Source organism: Eriocheir sinensis, chromosome 57, assembly GCF_024679095.1.
Source record: "Eriocheir sinensis breed Jianghai 21 chromosome 57, ASM2467909v1, whole genome shotgun sequence".
Lineage (NCBI taxonomy): Eukaryota > Metazoa > Arthropoda > Malacostraca > Decapoda > Varunidae > Eriocheir > Eriocheir sinensis.
In genome coordinates, this window is record NC_066565.1 from 2,302,299 (window position 1) to 2,324,798 (window position 22,500).

A 22,500-nucleotide genomic window follows, 5' to 3' on the forward strand; every position below is an offset into this window, starting at 1 on the left:
ATAGTTAGGTTAGGTTAAAACTGTCTCCTGGGCTCCGATAACGAAACTCATTTATAGTTACCGTTGAAAAGAGTTAGATTCTGATGTTTCTTGACAATAGTTAGGTTAGGTTAGGTTAGGTTAAAACTGTCTTCTGGGCTCCAATAACAAAACTCATTTATAGTTATCGTTAAAAGAGTTAGATTCTGATGCTTCTTGGCAATAGTTAGGTTAGGTTAGGTTAGGTTAAAACTGTCTTCTGGGCTCTGATAACGAAACTCATTTATAGTTATCGTTAAAAGAGTTAGATTCTGATGTTTCTTGGCAATAGTTAGGTTAGGTTAGGTTAGGTTAAAACTCTTCTGGGCTCTGATAACGAAACTCATTTATAGTTATCGTTAAAACAGTTAGATCCTGATGCTTCTTGGCAATAGTTAGGTTAGGTTAGGTTAGGTTAAAACTGTCTTCTGGGCTCCTGATAGTTACCGTTGAAAAGTGTTAGATCCTGATGCTTCTTGGCAATAGTTAGGTTAGGTTAGGTTAGGTTAAAACTCTTCTGGGCTCCGATAACGAAACTCATTTATAGTTATCGTTAAAAGAGTTAGATTCTGATGCTTCTTGGCAATAGTTAGGTTAGGTTAGGTTAGGTTAAAACTCTTCTGGGCTCCAATAACGAAACTCATTTATAGTTATCGTTAAAAGAGTTAGATTCTGATGTTTCTTGGCAATAGTTAGGTTAGGTTAGGTTAAAACTCTTCTGGGCTCTGATAACGAAACTCATTTATAGTTACCGTTGAAAAGAGTTAGATTCTGATGCTTCTTGGCAATAGTTAGGTTAGGTTAGGTTAGGTTAGGTTAGGTTAGGTTAAAACTCATCTGGGCTCCGAAAACGAATCTCATTTATAGTTATCGTTAAAACAGTTAGATCCTGATGTTTCTTGGCAATAGTTAGGTTAGGTTAGGTTAGGTTAAAACTGTCTTCTGGGCTCTGATAACGAAACTCATTTATAGTTATCGTTAAAAGAGTTAGATTCTGATGCTTCTTGGCAATAGTTAGGTTAGGTTAGGTTAAAACTTCTGGGCTCCGATAACGAAACTCATTTATAGTTATCGTTAAAAGAGTTAGATTCTGATGCTTCTTGGCAATAGTTAGGTTAGGTTAAAACTTCTGGGCTCTGATAACGAATCTCATTTATAGTTATCGTTAAAACAGTTAGATCCTGATGCTTCTTGGCAATAGTTAGGTTAGGTTAAAGCTCTTCTGGGCTCTGATAACGAATCTCATTTATAGTTATCGTTAAAACAGCTAGATTCTGATGCTTCTTGGCAATAGTTAGGCGTCAGAAAACGGTAGATACTATGCTCTGAGTGCGACAATCTGGCAATGGTGTCTGAACCCCTCACCCCACCCTCTCCACCCCCAGGACTCCCGTGAGTTTGGGTGGGCCACTCCGGAGACCATCAACCACGACTGGGGCAAGATGGTTGAGGGGATCCAGAGCCACATCGGATCGCTCAACTGGGGGTACCGCGTGGCCCTCAGGGAGAAGAAAGTGGACTACCTCAACGCATATGCCACGCTGGACGACCCCCACACACTAAAGGTACGGGGCGGGAAGGGGGCGGGGGGGATAGTGTTACTGTTAGTGGAATAGTTATCCTTCTTCCTGTGTTTGTGCAATAGTTATCTACACTTTCTCCTCTTCCTCCTCCTCCTCTTCTTCCTCTTCTTCCTATGTTATTTTCCTTTCCTTCTGGTTCTAATTTTATCCCCCTCTTCTCCTCTCCTGCTGCCCTCCTTCCCCTTCTGTTCTTCCTCCTATGTTATTTTCCTTTCCTTCTGGTTCTAATTTTATCCCCCTCTTCTCGTCTCCTGCTGCCCTCCTTCCCCTTCTGTTCTTCCTCCTATGTTATTTTCCTTTCCTTCTGGTTCTAATTTTATCCCCCTCTTCTCCTCTCCTGCTGCCCTCCTTCCCCTTCTGTTCTTCCTCCTATGTTATTTTCCTTTCCTTCTGGTTCTAATTTTATCCCCCTCTTCTCGTCTCCTGCTGCCCTCCTTCCCCTTCTGTTCTTCCTCCTATGTTATTTTCCTTTCCTTCTGGTTCTAATTTTATCCACCTCTTCTCGTCACCTGCAGCCCTCCTTCCCCTTCTGTTCTTCCTCCTATGTTATTTTCCTTTCCTTCTGGTTCTAATTTTATCCCCCTCTTCTCCTCTCCTGCTGCCCTCCTTCCCCTTCTGTTCTTCCTCTTTCTTCCTTCTACTGTACTTCCATCCCTTCCTTCTTCCCCCAGTTTTACAATCCTTACACCTATCTCTCATTCCCCCACACAGATTGTCGACCGCCGCGGCAAGGAGAAAACCATTACCGCAGACAAGATCCTCCTAGCCACCGGGGGGCGTCCAAGGTACCCGGACATCCCAGGGGCGAAGGAACACTGCATCACCTCAGACGATATATTCTCGCTGCCGTACGCCCCTGGAAAGACACTGCTGGTGGGGGCGTCGTATATCTCCCTGGAGTGTGCGGGATTCCTGGCCGGGCTGGGATACGATACTACTGTCATGGTATGTGTGTGTGTGTGTGTGTGTATTTACCTAGTTGTGAAATACAGGAAAATAGGTGTATTAGGCTCGTGCTGTCCTGTCTCCATAACGCTTATCCAGTTTGGCTTTAAGTTCATGAAGCGTTTTTGCACACACAGTCTCCTCGTGAAGTCCGTTCCATGTTGTTTTGCTTCTGTACGGAAAACTGTATTTGTTGATGTGTCTCCTACAGTCGCTCTTCTTCAATTTCTTATCATTGAGTGTGTGTGTGTGTGTGTGTGTGTGTGTGTGTGTGTGTGATTTCTTAACTTATCATCAGCCCTGTGAGTCCTATCCTATCCTAATGTAGCCTAACTTTATCTAACCTAACCTAACCTATCCCAATGTAGCCTAACTTAATCTAACCTAACTTATAATCTAACCTAACCTAACCTATCCTAACCTATCCTATCTAACCTAACCTAACCTAACCTATTCTATCTTAACCTTAACTAACCTAACATAACCTCACCTCACCTAACCTATCCTAACCTATCCTATCTTAACCTTAACTAACCTAACCTAACCTATCCTAACCTCACCTCACCTACCCTAACCTAACAACCTCACTTAACCTAACCTAACCTAACTTAACCTCACCTAACCTAACCTATCCTATCTTAACCTTAACTATCCTAACCTCACCTCACCTACCCTAACCTAACTTAACCTCACCTAACCTAACCTAACCTTCCCCCCACAGGTCCGGTCCATCCTGCTCCGAGGTTTCGACCAGCAGATGGCCAACAAGATCGGGGATTACATGGAACAGCATGGCGTTAAGTTTATCCGCGGCGCCGTGCCCACCGAGATAACACAGGTGAGAGAGAGAGAGAGAGAGAGAGAGAGAGAGAGAGAGAGAGAGAAAACGAGAGAAAACTAGAACACAGAAAATGGGGAATAGGGGAATATAGGAAACAGAAGAAAATGGGAAGAGGAAGAGAGGATGGGAGAAGGAAAAACAGAGGAGGATAAAAGTATAGATAGGAAAAAAAGTAAAGAAAGAGGGAGATAGAAAGGGGAGATAACAGAGAAGAGAAAGGGAAGAAGAAGAAGAGGAAAAAAGAATGAATTAAGAGGAGAAGGAAGAGAGAGAGAGAGAGAGAGAGAGAGAGAGAGAGAGAGAATAGGGAAAATGAGAGAAAACTAGAACACAGAAAATGGGGAATAAGGGAAAATGGGGAAAATAGGAAACTGAGGAAATAGGGAGGGAAGGAGGAAAGGAAGAATTGGGAATGGAGAGAAAACAAAAAAATAAAAAGGAGAATTGAGGAAAAGAAGGAACAGAGAGAGAGAGAGAGAGAGAGAGAGAGAGAGAGAGAGAGAGAGAGAGAGAGAGGTTAAGATAGTGTTTCCTGAAAGTTGAATATATTGTTTGTTTTATTTCTATTTACAAGCATTTTATTTTTCATCTTTTTCATTTTAAGAGTGTGTGTGTGTGTGTGTGTGTGTGTGTGTGTGTGTGTGTGTGTGTGTGTGTGTGTGTGTATTAACTATTTTGCTCCTCATTTTTCTTCCTCAATCTCCACTTTCACCTCCTCCTCCTCCTCTTCCTTCCTCTTCCTTCCTCTTCCTCTATCTCTGCCTTTCTTCCTCCTCCTCCTTCTCCTTCCTCTTCCTCTATCTCTGCCCTTTCATCCTCTTCCTCCTCCTCCTTCCTCTTCCACTATCTCTGCCCTTTCATCCTCTTCCTCCTCCTTCCTCTTCCTCTATCTCTTCCTCTATCTCTGCCCTTTCTTCCTCCTCCTCCTTCTCCTTCTTCCTCTTCCTCTATCTCTGCCCTTTCTTCCTCCTCCTCCTCCTCCTTCCTCTTCCTCTATCTCTGCCCTTTCTTCCTCCTCCTCCTCCTCCTTCCTCTTCCTCTATCTCTGCCCTTTCTTCCTCCTCCTCCTCCTCCTTCCTCTTCTTCTATCTCTGCCCTTTCTTCCTTCTCCTCCTCCCATTCCGCTCACTCACCCGTCTCTCACCCGGTAGATCGAGGAGGGCACCCCGGGCCTTCTTCGGGTCACGGCTCGCACCACGGAGGGGGAGGAGGTGGTTGGGGAGTACAACACGGTGGTGGTTGCCGTGGGGCGCGACCCTTGCACCTCCACTATCGGCCTGGAGAACACGGACGTCAAGCTGGCGAAGTGAGTTTTTGTTTATTTTTATTTTTTTTACAGCGCAGAGAGCAACTCAAGGGCAACAAAAAAGATGTAAAAAAAAAAAGGTCCGCTAACTATTGCTCTCGAGTGTGGGGAGGTTAGGTTGTTAGGTTAGGTTAGGTTAGGTTAGGTTAGACTTAGGTTAGACAGAATGCTCTAAAGATGTCTGGTCCGCTAACTATTGCTCTCGAGTGTGGGGAGGTTAGGTTGTTAGGTTAGGTTAGGTTAGGTTCAGGGCAGCAAAGACTTGTGCCAGACCCTATCGAATGCTCTAATGATGTCTGGTCCGCTAACTGTTTCTCTTGAGTGTGGGGAGGTTAGGTTAAGTTAGGCTAGGTTAGGTTAGGCTAGGTTAGGTTCAGGGCAGCAGAGACTTGTGCCAAACCCTATCAAATGCTCTAAAGATGTCTGGTCTACTAACTGTTTCTCTTGAGTGTGGGGAGGTTAGGTTAGGTTAGGTTAGGTTAGGTTCAGGGCAGCAAAGACTTGTGCCAGACCCTATCGAATGCTCTAAAGATGTCTGGTCCGCTAACTGTTTCTCTTGAGTGTGGGGAGGTTAGGTTAGGTTAGGTTCAGGGCAGCAGAGACTTGTGCCAGACCTTATCGAATGCTCTAATGATGTCTGGTCCGCTAACTGTTTCTCTCGAGTGTGGGGAGGTTAGGTTAGGTTAGGTTAGGTTAGGTTAGGTTAGGTTCAGGGCAGCAGAGACTTGTGCCAGACCCTATCGAATGCTCTAATGATGTCTGGTCCGCTAACTGTTTCTCTTGAGTGTGGGGAGGTTAGGTTAGGTTCAGGGCAGCAAAGACTTGTGCCAGACCCTATCGAAGGCTCTAATGATGTCTGGTCCGCTAACTGTTTCTCTTGAGTGTGGGGAGGTTAGGTTAAGTTAGGTTAGGTTAGGTTAGGTTCAGGGCAGCAAAGACTTGTGCCAGACCTTATTGAATGCTCTAATGATGTCTGGTCCGCTAACTGTTTCTCTTGAGTGTGGGGAGGTTAGGTTAAGTTAGGTTAGGTTAGGTTAGGTTCAGGGCAGCAAAGACTTGTGCCAGACCCTATCGAATGCTCTAATGATGTCTGGTCCGCTAACTGTTTCTCTTGAGTGTGGGGAGGTTAGGTTAGGTTAGGTTAGGTTCAGGGCAGCAAAGACTTGTGCCAGACCCTATCAAATGCTCTAAAGATGTCTGGTCCGCTAACTGTTGCTCTCGAGTGCAGGGAGGTTAGGTTAAGTTAGGCTAGGTTAGGTTAGGTTCAGGGCAGCAGAGACTTGTGCCAGACCCTATCGAAAGCTCTAAAGATTTCTGGCAACAGCAAAAGTTTCTCAGTCAGCAGAACGCCCCTTGCAGAACCCATACTGGCGACACATTTCTGCGCATCCTGGTCGAGGGAATCATGAATGCCAAATCGTGAGACTGGTGGACTTGGCATTCATGATTTCCTTCAACCCGAGTGTGCTGGACCTCCGGAGACCTGAGAGAGCAGAGTGAAGGCAAAATCCGGGCCAATCGCAGCGGACGGGTTAAGGGGAAGAACAGTGACCATCTACCACAGCAGAGATAGAACAGCCAGAAAGGAAATTGGAGACAGAGGTACAGAGGAAGGGATAGAAACCATAGGAGGGTAGTTTAAATAGCAAAGACTTGTGCCAGACCCTATTGAAAGCTCTAAAGCTGTCTGTAGCAACAGCAAAAGTTTCTCAGGAAAGGAAGATCACCAGCAGAACGCCCCTTGCAGAACCCATACTGGCAACACATATCCGCGCATCCTGGTCGAGGGAATCATGAATGCCAAATCGTGAGACTGGCGGACTTGGCATTCATGATTTCCTTCAACCCGAGTGTGCTGGACCTCCGGAGACCTGAGAGAGAACAGCGGATCACCAGAAGAACACCCCTTGTGGAACCTGCTTTAGATAGACAGGAAAGTACAGCTATAGGGCGGGAAACACTCCACTATCCACCACAGAGGCAGAGACAGACCTGGGAGTGAATGTTACCAGGCTACCAGTGAAGGGATATCCAGCACACCAATACCACATGGGAAACACTCCACTATCCACCACAGAGGCAGAGAAAGACCTGGGAGTGTATATCACGGCTACCAGTGAAGGGATATCCAGCACACCAATACCACATGGGAAACACTCCACTATCCACCACAGAGGCAGAGAAAGACCTGGGAGTGTATGTTACCAGGCTACCAGTGAAGGGATATCCAGCACACCAATACCACATGGGAAACACTCCACTATCCACCACAGAGGCAGAGACAGACCTGGGAGTGTATGTTACCAGGCTACCAGCGAAGGCAAAATCCCTGACAATCGCAGCGGACCGGTTAAAAGAAGAGGCAGATGTGGCAGGGCATTGGGGTCAGTGCTGCCATGAGTGAACTGTGTATCTATGGAACATCTCGCCATATCCTCGGAAACATTCGCCATCCTCGCATTATGAAGCACATCATTTTCCGGGGATTACTATTTTATGTTCGTTGATAAATTACTCGTTTATGTTGTTTTCTAATGCCCCCTTCCGCCCCCTCCACCAGGAGCGGCAAGGTCATCGTGGACAAGGCGGAGCAGTCGTCAGTGGACAACATATATGCCATCGGTGACATCATGGAGGGTGGACACGAGTTGACGCCGGTTGCTATCCAGGCCGGGAGATTGCTGGCAAGGGTGAGGAGGATATAGGCTCTTAATGGCTTGTCTTTCCTGTCTTCTTTCCTTTCTTTCTTCTTTTTCCTCCTTTCTTCTTTTTCCTCTTTTCTTCCTTTAACCCCTTCACTACGGCCGGGCCAAAACAGTGCCCCGCGTCGTATCCGGGATCACCACGCACGCCAAATTTCAAACGTCACTATTGAATATTACAAGTTTTCAGCCATAAACTCAACACAATCATCATGTATTATATATGAAAACATGCAGAATTAAATGGTGCACATAAAGAAACTCACTACGGCCGGGCCAAAACAGTGCCCCGCGTCGTATCCGGGATCGCCACGCACGCCAAATTTTAAATGTCACTATTGAATATAACAAGTTTTCAGCCATAAACTCAACACAATCATCATGTATTATATATGAAAACATGCAGAATTAAATGGTGCACATAAAGAAACTCACTACGGCCGGGCCAAAACAGCGCCCCGCGTCGTATCCGGGATCTCCATGCATGCCAAATTTCAAACATCACTACTGAATATAACAAGTTTTCAGCCATAAACTCAACACAATCATCATGTATTATATATGAAAACATGCAGAATTAAACGGTGCACATAAAGAAACATAAATTAATTGATAATGTTGAGATGTAAGCATAAATATAGGGATAAAATTACTCGTATATTGGCTAAAGCGAGCCAGGACGCAATATATGGGTCCTCGGATATGGTTTGGGGCACACAAGGACGCTGTATCCATGTCCTTGTGTGGAATGGGTTAACAGTCTTTCTTATCCTTCTTCTTCCTTTCCTTCATGTATTCTTTCCCTTCTTGTGTTCATTATCTTCCTTTCTTTTTCTATTCCTTCATCCTCCTTCATCATTATCTTCCTTTCCTTTTCTATTCCTTCATCCTCCTTCATCATTATCTTCCTTTCCTTTTCTATTCTTTCATCCTCCTTCATCTTCTTCCCCGAGCTCCGGAACAGTTGGGTGTGATACTGGAATTCCTTGTAGCTTCATCAATCCATCAATTTCTATCTCTGTGTGTCTCTATCAATCTCTATCTCTCTGTGTGTGTGTGTGTGTGTCTATCTCTATCTGTCTATCTCTCCCCCGCAGCGGCTATACGGCATGATACTGGAATTTCTCACAGCTCAATCTCTCCATCAATCTCTATCTGTGTGTGTCTCCATCAATCTCTATCTCTGTGTGTGTGTGTGTGTCTATCTCTATCTGTCTATCTCTCCCCCACAGCGGCTGTACGGCAACGGAGACGCACTCACTGACTACGATAAGGTGCCTACCACAGTTTTCACGCCCCTAGAGTATGGGTGCTGTGGGCTATCGGAGGAAGCTGCAATTGAGCGCTTCGGGGAGGACGACATTGAGGTCTTCCACTCCAACTATCAGCCGCTGGAGTTCACCGTCGCCCACCGCCCCGAGAATGATTGTTATGCCAAGCTGGTGTGTCTTCGGAGCGAGAATGTGAGTGGTTTGGGGTGTGGGTGTGTGTGTGTGTGTGTGTGTGAGGGGGGGGTTGTGTGTGTGTGTGTGTGTTTGTGTTTGTGTGTAATGTGAAATGAAAGGCTGTGTGTGTGTTTTTTTGAGAAGTGAAAGAGTGTGTGTGTGTGTGTGTGTGTATGTGTGTGTGTGTGTGTGTGTGTAATGTGAAATGAAAGGCTGTGTGTGTTTTTTTGAGAAGTGAAAGAGTGTGTGTGTGTGTGTGTGTGTGTGTGTGTGTGTGTGTGTGTGTGTGTGTGTGTGTGTGTGTGTAAGAGAAGGGAAAATTTGTTCATAGGCCTATTTTGGAAAGTGAAAACATTACCTTTTATGTGTGTGTGTGTGTTTGAGAAAGGTAAATGTGAGTGAATTTGAGTGTGTGTGTGTGTGTGTATGTGTGTATGTGTGTGTGTGTGTGAAAAAATTGCTAATATTAGTGTGAATTTGAATGTGTTTGAAAAAAAAAAAAAAAAGTCCGCTCATTCATCCCACCCTGCCCCCCACCGAACCCCAACGCACCACTAACTCCCCCTCCCCCTTACAGAATCGCGTCTTAGGGTTCCACGTGCTGGGTCCTAACGCCGGGGAGATCACGCAAGGGTTCTCCATCGGGCTCAAACTCAACGCAACCAAGGCTGACTTTGACAACCTCATCGGCATCCACCCCACTACTGCCGAGGTTAGTGTGTGCGTGTGTGTGTGTGTGTGTGTGTGTGTGTGGGGGGGGGGTTCCTTTCTATTTTCTCTATTTCTTCTTTTCATTTTAATTTCTATGTCTTTCTTTTTTCCTTTCTTCTTCAAACGTTATTCTGTGTGTGTGTGTGTGTGTGTGTGTGTGTGTGTAAGTTGGTTAGACATGATCTCTTCCTAAAACCATGTGTGTGTGTGTGTGTGTGTGTGTGTGTGTGTGTGTGTGTGTGTTTCTGTTTGTACATATAAATATTACCTCCATATTCCTCTCTCCGCAGATATTTACGACGCTGAATGTTACCAAGAGGAGCGGCAAGGACGTCTCTGCTCAAGGTTGCTGAGGTTAATTCCGCTGCGTTCCGGCCTGTAGCGCTCTAGGCACGCACACACACACACACACACACACACACACACACACACACACACACGAAGAAGAAGTAAAAGAAGAAGAAGAAAAAATGAAAAAGTTGAAAGCAAAACAGATTAAACACACACACACACACACACACACACACACACACACATATATACATACACGTGTGCGCACCCCTAGATGTACACACACAGGCTAACGCAGCGACTTATTATTATTTTTTTTCCTGCGATCCTTAGCTTTTGAGGCCGCTGGGGGGGGGAAGGAGGGGGTTGGGGGGTAGGGGGGTCCTCTTCCTTCTCCTCCTCCTCCTCCTCTTGTGGCCTCAGGTATATGAAGGTCGTTCCTCTAAACTCTAATTAGGGCGGGGAAGGCTGGAAAGGTGAGCTAAGGTGACCAGGTGAGAGTGAGTGAAAGTGAGTGAAAGTGAGTGAAAGTGAGTGAAAATGAGTGAAAGTGAGTGAAAATGAGTGAAAGTGAGTGAAAATGAAGGTGAAAAAAGTGAAAATGAAAGTGAAAGTGAGTGAAAATGAAGGTGAAAAAAGTGAAAATGAAAGTGAAAGTGAGTGAAAATGAGTGAAAATGAAGGTGAAAAAAGTGAAAATGAAAATGAGCGTGAAAATGAGTGAAAATGAAGGTGAAAAAAGTGAAAGTGAAAATGAGGGAAAATGAAAGTGAAAGTGAATGAAAATGAAGGTGAAAAAAGTGAAAATGAAAGTGAAAGTGAGTGAAAATGAAGGTGAAAAAAGTGAAAATGAAAGTGAAAGTGAGTGAAAATGAAGGTGAAAAAAGTGAAAGTGAAAATGAGGGAAAATGAAAGTGAAAGTGAATGAAAATGAAGGTGAAAAAAGTGAAAATGAAAGTGAAAGTGAGTGAAAATGAAGGTGAAAAAAATGAGAGTGAAAATGAGGGAAAATGAAAGTGAAAGTGAGTGAAAATGAAAATGAGTGAGAGTGAAAGTGAGAGATGTTGTATTGTCACTCATTATTATTATTATTATTATTATTATTATTATTATTATTATTATTATTATTATTATTAGTTTCCCGTAATTTATTTTGTCCGAGTGAATTTTTTGTTTTTTCGTTCATTTTTCGTTTTTTTTCTTCATTTCCTGGTTTCCGATTTTTACTTATTTCCTTTTTATTAATATTATCATTATTACTATTACAAACCCATTATTTATCATTATTATTATTACCGGTATTATTGTTATCATTATTATTATTATTATTATTATTATTACGAGTATAGTTTTTTTTTGTTCCTTCAGTATTTATGAGTTACCCACCAAATATTCAGTCCAGGGGTCCATTCTCACTAGCAATAGAAAGTTGGGTAAGAAAGAAAACGGATATGTATCTTATCACCTTATTATCTTGTTATTAACTTATCATTAACTTGTCTAATCTTTTTTTCCTGGCTTTGGGATTATAATGTGATATCCCAAGTTATTTTTTTCCTGAAGTGCATTTTGCAAACTATATATTTTTTTCTGTGTATTTTTCAAACTTTTTTTTCCTCTTTTCTGTATTTTGCAAACTATATTTTTCCTCTTCTGTATTTTGCAAACTATTATTTTCCTCTGTATTTTGCAAACTATTTTTCCTCTTTTCTGTATTTTGCAAACTTTTTTTCCTCTATTTTGCAAACTATATTTTTCTTCTTTTCTGTATTTTGCAAACTATATTTTTCTTCTTTTCTGTATTTTGCAAACTATATTTTTCTTCTTTTCTGTATTTTGCAAACTATATTTTTCTTTTCTGTATTTTGCAAACTATATTTTTCCTCTTTTCTGTATTTTGCAAACTATATTTTTCTTTTCTGTATTTTGCAAACTATTTTTTTCCTCTTTTCTGTATTTTGCAAACTATATATTTCCTCTTTTCTGTATTTTGCAAACTATATTTTTCTTCTTTTCTGTATTTTGCAAACTTTTTTTCCTCTATTTTGCAAACTATATTTTTCTTCTTTTCTGTATTTTGCAAACTTTTTTTCCTCTATTTTGCAAACTATATTTTTCTTCTTTTCTGTATTTTGCAAACTATATTTTTCCTTTTTTCTGTATTTTGCAAACTATATTTTTTCTTTCTGTATATTGCAAACTATATTAATACTCTTTTCTGTATTTTGCAAACTATATTTTTCTTTTCTGTATTTTGCAAACTATATTTTTCTTTTCTGTATTTTGCAAACTATATTTTTCTTCTTTTCTGTATTTTGCAAACTATATTTTTCTTTTCTGTATTTTGCAAACTATATTTTTCTTCTTTTCTGTATTTTGCAAACTATATTTTTCTTTTCTGTATTTTGCAAACTATATTTTTCTTCTTTTCTGTATTTTGCAAACTATATTTTTCCTCTTTTCTGTATTTTGCAAACTATATTTTTCTTCTTTTCTGTATTTTGCAAACTATATTTTTCTTCTTTTCTGTATTTTGCAAACTATATTTTTCTTCTTTTCTGTATTTTGCAAACTATATTTTTCCTCTTTTCTGTATTTTGCAAACTATATTTTTCTTCTTTTCTGTATTTTGCAAACTATATTTTTCCTCTTTTCTGTATTTTGCAAACTATATTTTTCCTCTTTTCTGTATTTTGCAAACTATATTTTTCCTCTTTTCTGTATTTTGCAAACTATATTTTTCCTCTTTTCTGTATTTTGCAAACTATTTTTTTCTTTTCTGTATTTTGCAAACTATATTTTTCCTCTTTTCTGTATTTTGCAAACTATTTTTTTCTTTTCTGTATTTTGCAAACTATATTTTTCCTCTTTTCTGTATTTTGCAAACTATATTTTTCCTCTTCTGTATTTTGCAAACTATATTTTTCCTCTTCTGTATTTTGCAAACTATTTTTTTCCTCTGTATTTTGCAAACTATATTTTTCTTCTTTTCTGTATTTTGCAAACTATTTTTTTCCTCTTTTCTGTATTTTGCAAACTATATTTTTCTTCTTTTCTGTATTTTGCAAACTATATTTTTCTTTTCTGTATTTTGCAAACTATATTTTTCTCTATTTTTCTAACAATTTTTCCTCTTGTATACTTTTCTAACTATTTCTTCCTCTTTTCTGTATTTTGCAAACTATATTTTTCTTCTTTTCTGTATTTTGCAAACTATATTTTTCCTTTTTTCTGTATTTTGCAAACTATATTTTTCTTCTTTTCTGTATTTTGCAAACTATATTTTTCTCAATTTTTCTAACAATTTTTCCTCTTGTATATTTTTCTAACAATTTTTCCTCTTGTATACTTTTCTAACTATTTCTTCCTCTTTTCTGTATTTTGCAAAGTATTAATTTCCCGTGTATTTTTCAAGCTGCATCGTGTGTTTTCCCTCGCGATCATTTTGTATTTGATTTTCCTTTCACCATTTCTTAACTGTTTTCTACATTATTATCAAACTAAACTACGTGAACTTATCCATCTATATATTGTACTTAATTTTTCGTTGATGTGTATTTTCTCAAACTCTTCCGAAACAATTTCTCGTTTAATTTGTCTTCATTCCAAGCTTTCCGACAGACGTACGGAAGAAACTGTTTGACGTATGTATTTTCACGGGGTGACGGAAAGGCGGGTTCAGTTCTGCCTCGTCCGCTAATGTTTTTACGTACAATATTTTAGTGTTTTCCAAGTTACCCCCGACCAAACCTAACCTAATTCATTCGTTCCTATATTTTGTACTTAATCTTGCATTCTCTCGGACTCCCCCAAAATCCATTCCTTCTATTATTGTTTATTTGTCTCTCCATCCCTGAAAAGAAGAGAAATTGATAGATAGTTAAAGAAAGCAACAGATAAAAAGCAGTTGTTTGTTATGATGTATTTTCATGGCTGACGGAAACACGACTTGCTCTGAAATATTACGATTAAAAAAGATTGTGATGTTAATATTAGACGAAGCACACTACTACTACTACTACTACTACTACTACTACTACTACTACTACTACTACTATCGAAACATGTTATAGCTGTTATTAGGATAGTAATAATAAAGTTTAATGCAATGATACTATTTTTTTGTGATGTTCCTGTTTTTTTATTGTTAATTATGAGAAATTGATGTAAGTATGTAGCCACCATGAATGTAAAGTTAGAGAGTTATTGAAGAATGTGAACAAGTAAATAATTAGACAAGAAAATAATAATAAGAAAATTGTGGATAGAATGAAGTTGAAGAAGATGAATAATATGAAGAAATGAAGAAAAGAAGAAATGGGAAATAGTAAATAATTAGATAACAAGGAAATAAAAAAGAAAAAAACTGAATTGATTGAAATTGAAGATGAATTTTAAGAAACGGAAAATATAGATAAATCACCCCAATTAATTACCTAAGGAAACAATTATAGGGGAAACAAATTATAGGCTAAATCCACTAATTATCTTCATTAATGAGAAAAGTAATATATCCTCAATAACATAAACGCAATCAACTTATAATCACGTACAAGGTAAAGATATATTGGGTTTTGTCTCCAAGGAAAGATTATATGAGAAAATACAAAAAAAATAATTAAAACAAGAGAATTCAATTTATTTTAAGGGAGAAAATAAATAATACGTTTTTTTTTAGCATATTGAAAGCTGTTCCATGTATTTTCGGGGTTTGTGAACGCGAAATATGCGGTTCACTACTTAACTATACCCCAAAATTACCTTAAAAACAGTAAACATAAATAAAAAATACAAAAATAAATGATAAGCGTTTTTTTTTAGTATATTAAAGGCTGTTCGATATATTTTCAGGGTTTGTGAACGCGAAAGCTACGGTTCACTCCCCATCTATACCCTAAAATTACCTTAAAAACTGTAAAAAATAAATAATAAGGTACAAAAATAAATAATAAGCATTTTTTAGTACCCTAGCAATCATTTTAAGGTATTTTTTTGGTATATTGACAACATATGGGCATTTACTATATATAACCCTCAAATTACCTTAAAAACAACAAATATCAATGACTCTTATATAAAAATAAACAATACGTAAATTTTTGAGTATCTAGAAGTCATTTAAACCCGCCATTGTTTTTATTTATGGAGATTAGTGACGTAAAAATATGAAAAACAATTAACCGGCAACTCCACCAACGTTTCCATATTATCGTACGCATAACATCAGCGTTGCCAGATGATTGTATCCACCTGCGTATCTACCATTTTTTGACTGAATTATATTAAAATACACTTAATTAAACCTCTCAACGATAAATATAAATAAATGTAGTTATTGGGGTGGAGAAGACAGTTTTAGGGGCGGAAATCGGAAAAAAATATGAGGGGGAGGACGATATTCTGATAACGCATGATAACATTGCATTTTCCGATTTCTGGCCGATAAATAATGCATAAAAAGGATCAATAATTACCGATTTTAACAGTGATCATGGATGTATATCGTTACCTTCATGGGTGTTATAGTTTTGGGTCAGAAATCGGGAAAAAAACAATGAAAGTACGACAATCTGGTAACGCTGATACAACACCCGCGTTATGGTTTCCCACGAGTCATGTTTTGTGTCAGTGAAGTGCGTCATTAATCCCTCGATATCGACGCCATTACGGATTATTTATAGGTGAGTATGATTATAATGGAGTCTTGAAGGCTTGGGGAATTAATGGCGGGTGCGATTACTGGGATTTATTAAGGATTGAAGGAGATATGGGCGGATTTAAATGGTGGATCGGTTTGTTTACGTTTACCTCAATATTGACGCCATTACGGAGCATCAAGAGGTGAAGGCAATTATAATGGAGTGTCGAAGGCTTGGGGAATTAATGGCGGGTGCAATTACTGGGGTTTATTAAGGATTGAAGGAGATATATGCGGATTACAATGGTGGATCGGCTTACCTCAATCTCGACGCCATTACGGAGCATCAATAGGTGAAGGTCGAAGGGTTAGGGAGTTAATGGCGGTAATTAATGGGGAGAAATGATGGACTGGGCGGCATGTGGGTAACCTTCAGACACTCGGGGTTGTATATCGTGAGCGTGTTTCGAACCTTGGTCCACGGGTTCATCACGCCCGCACGCTGACCACTGTGCCACCGCCCCTGAGGTTCGCCTGCCCCGGGGTGAGGTGACACTGCTCTTGCCCTTGCTGTACAGGTGACACGTTGGAGAGTCAGGATTTAATATCGACACAACCTGTAAAAATAAAAACAAAACAGGGAATATCCATTAAAATCATCCTATTCCCTATTTTTTGCACATCACATCTTTTCCAGTAAACTCTTCATGGCTTATATGATACCCTACGCCCCTGTCCACCCACCAGTGAATGGGTACCAGGTGTTAATCGGGGGTTGTGTCCCGTCTCCTGGGGTCTGTTCCCTTCTCCTATTATTCCTTCCCCTTCTGTCTCTCTCCTGCGTATGACCACAGATGTTGCGCCGACTAAACAAAACGTATTTTTCCATTTCACATCCCAGCCCATCAGTGGCACCCTCATCATCCGTCCTTTCTCTCCGGTAACTCCCACACACCAGCATCCATTCCCTCTCCGTTCCTGCATTCCTCCCGTTCACATCCCAGCCCATCAGTGGCACCCTCATCATCCGTCCATTCTCTCCGGTACCTCCCACACACCAGCATCCATTCCCTCTCCGTTCCTGCAATCCTCCCATTCACATCCCAGCCCATCAGTGCCACCCTCATCATCCGCCCTTTCTCTCCGGTAACTCCCACACACCAGTATCACATGCGCAACAGTTTCATCCACACCCGTCACACATCTGGCATGGCCGTATTTTTAAACATTCCGTCACCTACGTTCACCAATTTGACAGGGCTTTCCTAAGAGTTTGAGGCACTTCCAGGAGTAGTTTTATGACCCTGGTGGTAGTGTGACCCTTCGTTTGTACCGTGAACCTAAAAAAACACTCAGTAGAACCTGACTGACCCTTTCTTTGACCTCAGACCACCTGTAATCTCTTTCATTCACAATCATACACTGCGCTCGAGCTTGGAAGAGAAGCTCACCACCCAGGCTTCCATCATACCACTGGGCCGCGCTGCCAGATCTCGTATACTCAGAACATTGCATATATAATTTTCAGCCCCTATAACAGTCTTACAAGCTCCAACACCGACCTATAATTAAAGTTAGTGTTATCAGCGTTAAGTATCGATGTCTCTGTGGCATTAGAAGTGTCAAAATAAAAGGAAAATACGAGAAGCTGGTATGTGGCACCGTTGCACTGGGGTAGGGGGGGGGTAGGGGGGGGACGAGAGGTGTCTTTTTTTTGTTTTTAGTAGATAAAGTACGATATCTTGAAACTATTTACTGATCATTTCCAAAATCATAGTTAATTAATGGTTTCAACACTAATTAAGATCAAGTTATCGTTATCTATCCCCACACGAAAGTTAATTAAGCGTCTTTTAGCGATATGTAAAGTTGAAAAGTACGACAATTTGACACCCGGCAGCGACCAACCCGCCATTTCCCAGTCAATTCAAACTTCAAACCCGCGGGCGATGGACGTGTGTTGCTGTGTGTTAAGTGTTGCCAACGTGTTCTGTGTGTTTCTTGAGGTGAGTAGATCATATGTTAACTTTGTATTGCGTTCCGGAGTGTTGAAAACCTTGTGTTTCTCGAATAGGGTGATTGTTATGTGTGTGTGTGTGTGTGTGTGTGTGTGTGTGTGTGTGTGTGTGTGTGTCATTGTGTGTGTGTGTGTGTGTGTGTGTGTAATTGGTTGTTTTCCTCTACTTTCCCTCCCTCATTTCCTCTCCTTTCCTTCCTTCCTTCCTTCCTTCCTCTCTCCTCCTCCTCCTCCTCCTCCATCCTTTCTACCTCTCCATCCTACCGTGTTTTTTTATTTTTTTTTTTACTTGTGATAGTTTACCTAAGTGATAGTTTAGAGGGAAAGGAGGTAACTACTCTATTAGCCTATTCTCTCTCTCTCTCTCTCTCTCTCTCTCTCTCTCTCTCTCTCTCTCTCTCTCTCTCTCTCTCTCTCTCTCTCTCTCTCTCTCTTCATATTTCCTCTCTCTCTCTCTCTCTCTCTCTCTCTCTCTCTCTCTCTCTCTCTCTCTCTCTCTCTCTCTCTCTCATAATTAAATGGTGATAATTGTCGGATTTATTTCATTTCTTTTTCAGTGTTTTTTTTTAAAGTGATTTTCTGCTACTACTACTACTACTACTACTACTACTACTACTACGACTACTACTACTACTACTACGACTACTACTACGACTACTACGACTACTACGACTACCGAGGCTGCTGCTGCTTCAAAAAAAAGGTAATTACCATGAATTTTACTTTTTTTTCTTTTCTTATTTTCTTGTTTTTGTTAATTGCTTTGTTGATTGATTTGAAATTTGTTGATTGTTATGTCGGGTGAGTGTAACTGGTTGACTGACTGACTGATTCGTTGACTGACCTTGATCTTGAACTTGATGTGTAATGCGCAGTGTTATGGCGACAAGTGAGTGTGTATTTGCTTACTGAATGAGTCTATTGTACCGCAGTCTAAAATCTCTTGAGGGAGGCTGTTCCAGTGACGTATGGTGCGTGGAAAGTATGAGTGCTTGTGATATGTTTAGTATTTATGGATGTGTGTTTTACGAGTACGATGACTGTTTGCCTTGTGTAAGTATGTGTGTGGGTCAGTGTCTGTGTGAGTGTTTATGATCAACGTTGCCAGATTGTCGTACTCGGCCTCCTGTCTGCCAATTTCCGACCCAAAAATCTGCCTCCTCGACCCCAATAATTGCCTTCATATACAGTTATCATTAGAATGGTTGATTATTGGTGTGTTTTGGCAATAGTTATGGCTCAGAAACCGGTAAATACGAAGCTACGAGTATGATAATCTGGCAACGGTGTTTGTGATCTTGTACATAAGTGTAAGTCTGTGTGCTTGTCTGCGTATGTGAAGAGGGTCCATGTTTATCTGTTGTTTGATCCGTGTTGTGATGCCAGGCGTTCGAGTGTAATTGTTTGTAATGAACCTTGCCGCCTTAATGTTGATCTGTTCTAACCTATGAATGTTCCTGTGTGTGTAAGGATCCCAAACCGCGGTGCTGTATTCAAGTGTTGGTCTCACAAGTGTGTTATAAGTCATGTGTTTAATGTCAGGTGTGCAGTTATGTAGATTCCTCCCCAGCAACCCCAGTGTTCGGTTGGCTGTGGTACTGATGTGGTCTACGTGAGTGATGAATTTTAAGTTAGTTGTGAGGCGAACACTAAGATACTTGTGTGTGTGGACTGATTCAAGGTCTGGAGAGTGTAAGGTCGGTATTATAAGACTATCGCTTCTCACATAAGCAATTTCTAAAGGCCAAAGAAAGGGTCAGTCAGGTTCTAATGAGTGTTTCTTTAGGTTCACGGTGCAGAAGAAGGGTCAAACTACCACCAGGGTCATAAAACTACCCCTGGATATGCTCACAACTCCTATGAAAGCCTTGTCAAATATGTGTTCTAAGGGGGCGATATGTCTTTTAATACGACGATAGAAACATTCACTTCTCCCATCAGCTACTTCTAAAGGTCAAAGAGGGGGTCAGTCGGGTTCTAATGAGTGTTTCTTTAGGTTCACGGTGCAGAAGAAGGGTCAAACTACCACCAGGGTCATAAAACTACCCCTGGAAATGCCCACAACTCCTATGAAAGCCTTGTCAAATATGTGTTTCTAGGTTCACAGTACAGAAGAAGGGTCAAACTACCACCAGGGTCATAAAACTACCCCTGGAAATGCCCACAACTCCTATGAAAGCCTTGTCAAATATGTGTTTCTAGGTTCACAGTACAGAAGAAGTGTCAAACTACCACCAGGGTCATAAAATTACCCCTGGAAATGCTCACAACTCCTATGAAAGCCTTGTCAAATATGTGTTTCTAGGTTCACAGTACAGAGGAAGGGTCACACTACCACCAGGGTCATAAAACTACCCCTGGAAATGCCCACAACTCCTATGAAAGCCTTGTCAAATAGGTGTTTCTAGGTTCACAGTACAGAAGAAGGGTCAAACTACCACCAGGGTCATAAAACTACCCCTGGAAATGCCCAGAACTCCTATGAAAACCTTGTCAAATATGTGTTTCTAGGTTCACAGTACAGAAGAAGGGTCAAACTACCACCAGGGTCATAAAACTACCCCTGGAAATGCCCAGAACTCCTATGAAAACCTTGTCAAATATGTGTTTCTAGGTTCACAGTACAGAAGAAGGGTCAAACTACCACCAGGGTCATAAAACTACCCCTGGAAATGCACAGAACTCCTATGAAAGCCTTGTCAAATATGTGTTTCTAGGTTCACAGTACAGAAGAAGGGTCAAACTACCACCAGGGTCATAAAACTACCCCTGGAAATGCCCACAACTCCTATGAAAGCCTTGTCAAATAGGTGTTTCTAGGTTCACAGTACAGAAGAAGGGTCAAACTACCACCAGGGTCATAAAACTACCCCTGGAAATGCCCACAACTCCTATGAAAGCCTTGTCAAATACGTGTTCTTGGGCGGCTAAATGTCTCATGATACGACTCTAAAGTGTGATGGATGGGGTTGTGAGCTCTTGTGAATCTTGACTGATATGTTGACTGACTGACTGAGCTTCACGTTGACTGACTAAGCTTATGGTAATTTCTTTTGACTAATCGAATTTCACAGTGATAAACTTTTGGTACTATTTTGACTGAGTGCTTCAAGTTCACGTTGACTGACTGACTTGCCATGATTTTCTGACAACTCGCTGACTGAATTTATCATTGGCTGCTTTGTTTATTGACTGACTGACTGACTGACTGACTGACTGACTAAATTTTAACTGACTGACTGACTGACTGACTGACTGACTAAATTTTAACTGACTGACTGACTGACTAAATTTTAACTGACTGACTGACTGACTGACTGACTGACTAAATTTTAACTGACTGACTGACTGACTGACTGACTGACTGACTGACTAAATTTTAACTGACTGACTGACTGACTGACTGACTGACTAAATTTTAACTGACTGACTGACTGACTGACTGACTAACTGACTGACTAAATTTTGACTAACTGACTGGCTGACTGACTGCCTGACTAAATTTTAACCAACTGACTGACTGACTGACTAAATTTTAACTGTGACTGACTGACTGACTGACTGACTGACTAAATTTTGACTGACTGACTGACTGACTGACTAAATTTTGACTGACTGACTGACTGACTGACTGACTAAATTTTAACCAACTGACTGACTGACTGACTGACTAAATTTTAACCAACTGACTGACTGACTGACTGAGTGAATGGCTGGCTGACTGACTGGCTGACTATTTATTTTTTGCTTACTGAGTGACTTAACAAAACTTTCACTACCAGAGGCTGTTATGAATATATGGAAGGATTATTATCGTACACGGGAGAGAGATGTTCGTTATCGTACATCTGGCACCTCGTACTCACAACTGCCAACTCTTCCAGTCTCTCTCTCTCTCTCTCTCTCTCTCTCTCTCTCTCTCTCTCTCTCTCTCTCTCTCTCTCTCTCTCTCTCTCTCTCTCTCTCTTTGGTCTTGGTTTGGTTTGATTTATAAAGGTTCGATTATTAAGAGAGAGAGAGAGAGAGACTTCATCCATAACTCTTGACCTTACCGACCATTTCCATTCATCTCTCTCTCTCTCTCTCTCTCTCTCTCTCTCTCTCTCTCTCTCTCTCTCTCTCTCTCTCTCTCTCTCTCTCTCTCTCATCAATAGTTTTCCCTGAAGGTTGAATGACACACACACACACACACACACACACACACACACACACACACACACACACACACACATGCGTACACACACACGTACACACGCACGTACACAGTAACAGGCAGTCACGCACCTTGTCTAAGAGAGGAAGGAGGAGGAGGAGGAGGAAGAAGAGGAGGAGGAGGAGGAGGAGGAGGAGGAGGAGGAGGAGGAAGGAAGAAAAGTACTGCCAGAATCGATTTTATTTGTTCTTCTTCTTCTTCTTCTTCTTCTTCTTCTTCTTCTTCTTCTTCTTCTCATCTTTTTTTTTTGTATCGATTTTTTGTTTCTTAGCCTTTTCATATTTCTCCTCCTCCTCCTCCTCCTCCTCCTCCTCCTCCACCTCCTTCTTTTCTGTATTCCTTCTAATTAGCCCAGTGACCCAATCTCTCTCTCTCTCTCTCTCTCTCTCTCTCTCTCTCTCTCTCTCTCTCTCTCTCTCTCTCTCTCTCTCTCTCTCTCTCTCTCTCTCTCTCTCTCTCTCAAGGGTCATCCTGGATGTTGTACTTGAGAGAGAGAGAGAGAGATATTGGTACGAGAGAGAGAGAGAGAAATTGATTGATAGGCTAACAAACAATCGACTTTTTTTTTTTTTTACTTCTTGGCGCCGTTTTCTATACCTAGGAATAATATTTACATTAAAGAGAGAGAGAGAGAGAGAGAGAGAGAGAGAGAGAGAGAGAGAGAGACCTCCAGTATCAGCCGAAGTCCCGGAGAGGAAGGTGCTCTCTCTCACTCTCTCTCTCTCTCTCACTCTCACTCACTCTCTTCCTCTCCCTCTCACCTTCTCTCCCTCTCCTTTTCTCTCTCTCCA

At 40.9% G+C, this 22,500-nt stretch overlaps 2 protein-coding genes and 3 long non-coding RNA genes across 16 annotated transcripts in view; 3 read left to right on the plus strand and 2 right to left on the minus strand.

The window, feature by feature from the left end:
- The window catches only part of LOC126984551 (uncharacterized), a 2,460-nt gene extending 1,063 nt beyond the window's left edge, over window positions 1–1,397 (plus strand). The window contains exons 2-3 of one of the 2 annotated variants that reach the window (XR_007737009.1): window positions 105–813; window positions 932–1,397. This is a non-coding gene — a long non-coding RNA (uncharacterized LOC126984551). The remainder of the gene's footprint in view (window positions 1–104; window positions 814–931) is intronic. The other variant, XR_007737008.1, reaches the window with a different exon arrangement.
- LOC126984538 (thioredoxin reductase 1, cytoplasmic-like) overlaps window positions 1–9,991 on the plus strand; it is a 17,073-nt gene extending 7,082 nt beyond the window's left edge. Inside the window, exons 4-11 of the mRNA XM_050838252.1 lie at window positions 1,404–1,583; window positions 2,313–2,546; window positions 3,268–3,384; window positions 4,539–4,693; window positions 7,254–7,383; window positions 8,628–8,858; window positions 9,418–9,552; window positions 9,842–9,991. Of these exons, the coding sequence (XP_050694209.1) occupies window positions 1,404–1,583; window positions 2,313–2,546; window positions 3,268–3,384; window positions 4,539–4,693; window positions 7,254–7,383; window positions 8,628–8,858; window positions 9,418–9,552; window positions 9,842–9,904 (1,245 nt within the window). The 3' untranslated portion in view covers window positions 9,905–9,991. The remainder of the gene's footprint in view (window positions 1–1,403; window positions 1,584–2,312; window positions 2,547–3,267; window positions 3,385–4,538; window positions 4,694–7,253; window positions 7,384–8,627; window positions 8,859–9,417; window positions 9,553–9,841) is intronic.
- On the plus strand, window positions 4,926–5,670 carry LOC126984553 (uncharacterized). Its single transcript, XR_007737011.1, has 3 exons — window positions 4,926–5,034; window positions 5,366–5,487; window positions 5,585–5,670. It is a non-coding gene; the product is annotated as an uncharacterized LOC126984553 (long non-coding RNA).
- Window positions 5,262–22,500, minus strand: part of LOC126984542 (uncharacterized) — a 135,158-nt gene continuing 117,919 nt past the window's right edge. For 4 of the 11 annotated variants that reach the window (XM_050838272.1, XM_050838263.1, XM_050838268.1 and 1 more), the window contains 2 exons: window positions 6,882–6,980; window positions 5,262–6,784 (listed from right to left, as the gene is read on the minus strand). In XM_050838272.1, the coding sequence (XP_050694229.1) occupies window positions 6,637–6,784; window positions 6,882–6,980 (247 nt within the window). In that variant the 3' untranslated portion in view covers window positions 5,262–6,636. The remainder of the gene's footprint in view (window positions 6,785–6,881; window positions 6,981–22,500) is intronic. The other 7 variants (XM_050838274.1, XM_050838267.1, XM_050838265.1 and 4 more) reach the window with 3 other exon arrangements.
- Window positions 10,225–12,827, minus strand: LOC126984548 (uncharacterized). Its single transcript, XR_007737005.1, has 2 exons — window positions 12,054–12,827; window positions 10,225–11,491 (listed from the first exon to the last, which is right to left on the minus strand). It is a non-coding gene; the product is annotated as an uncharacterized LOC126984548 (long non-coding RNA).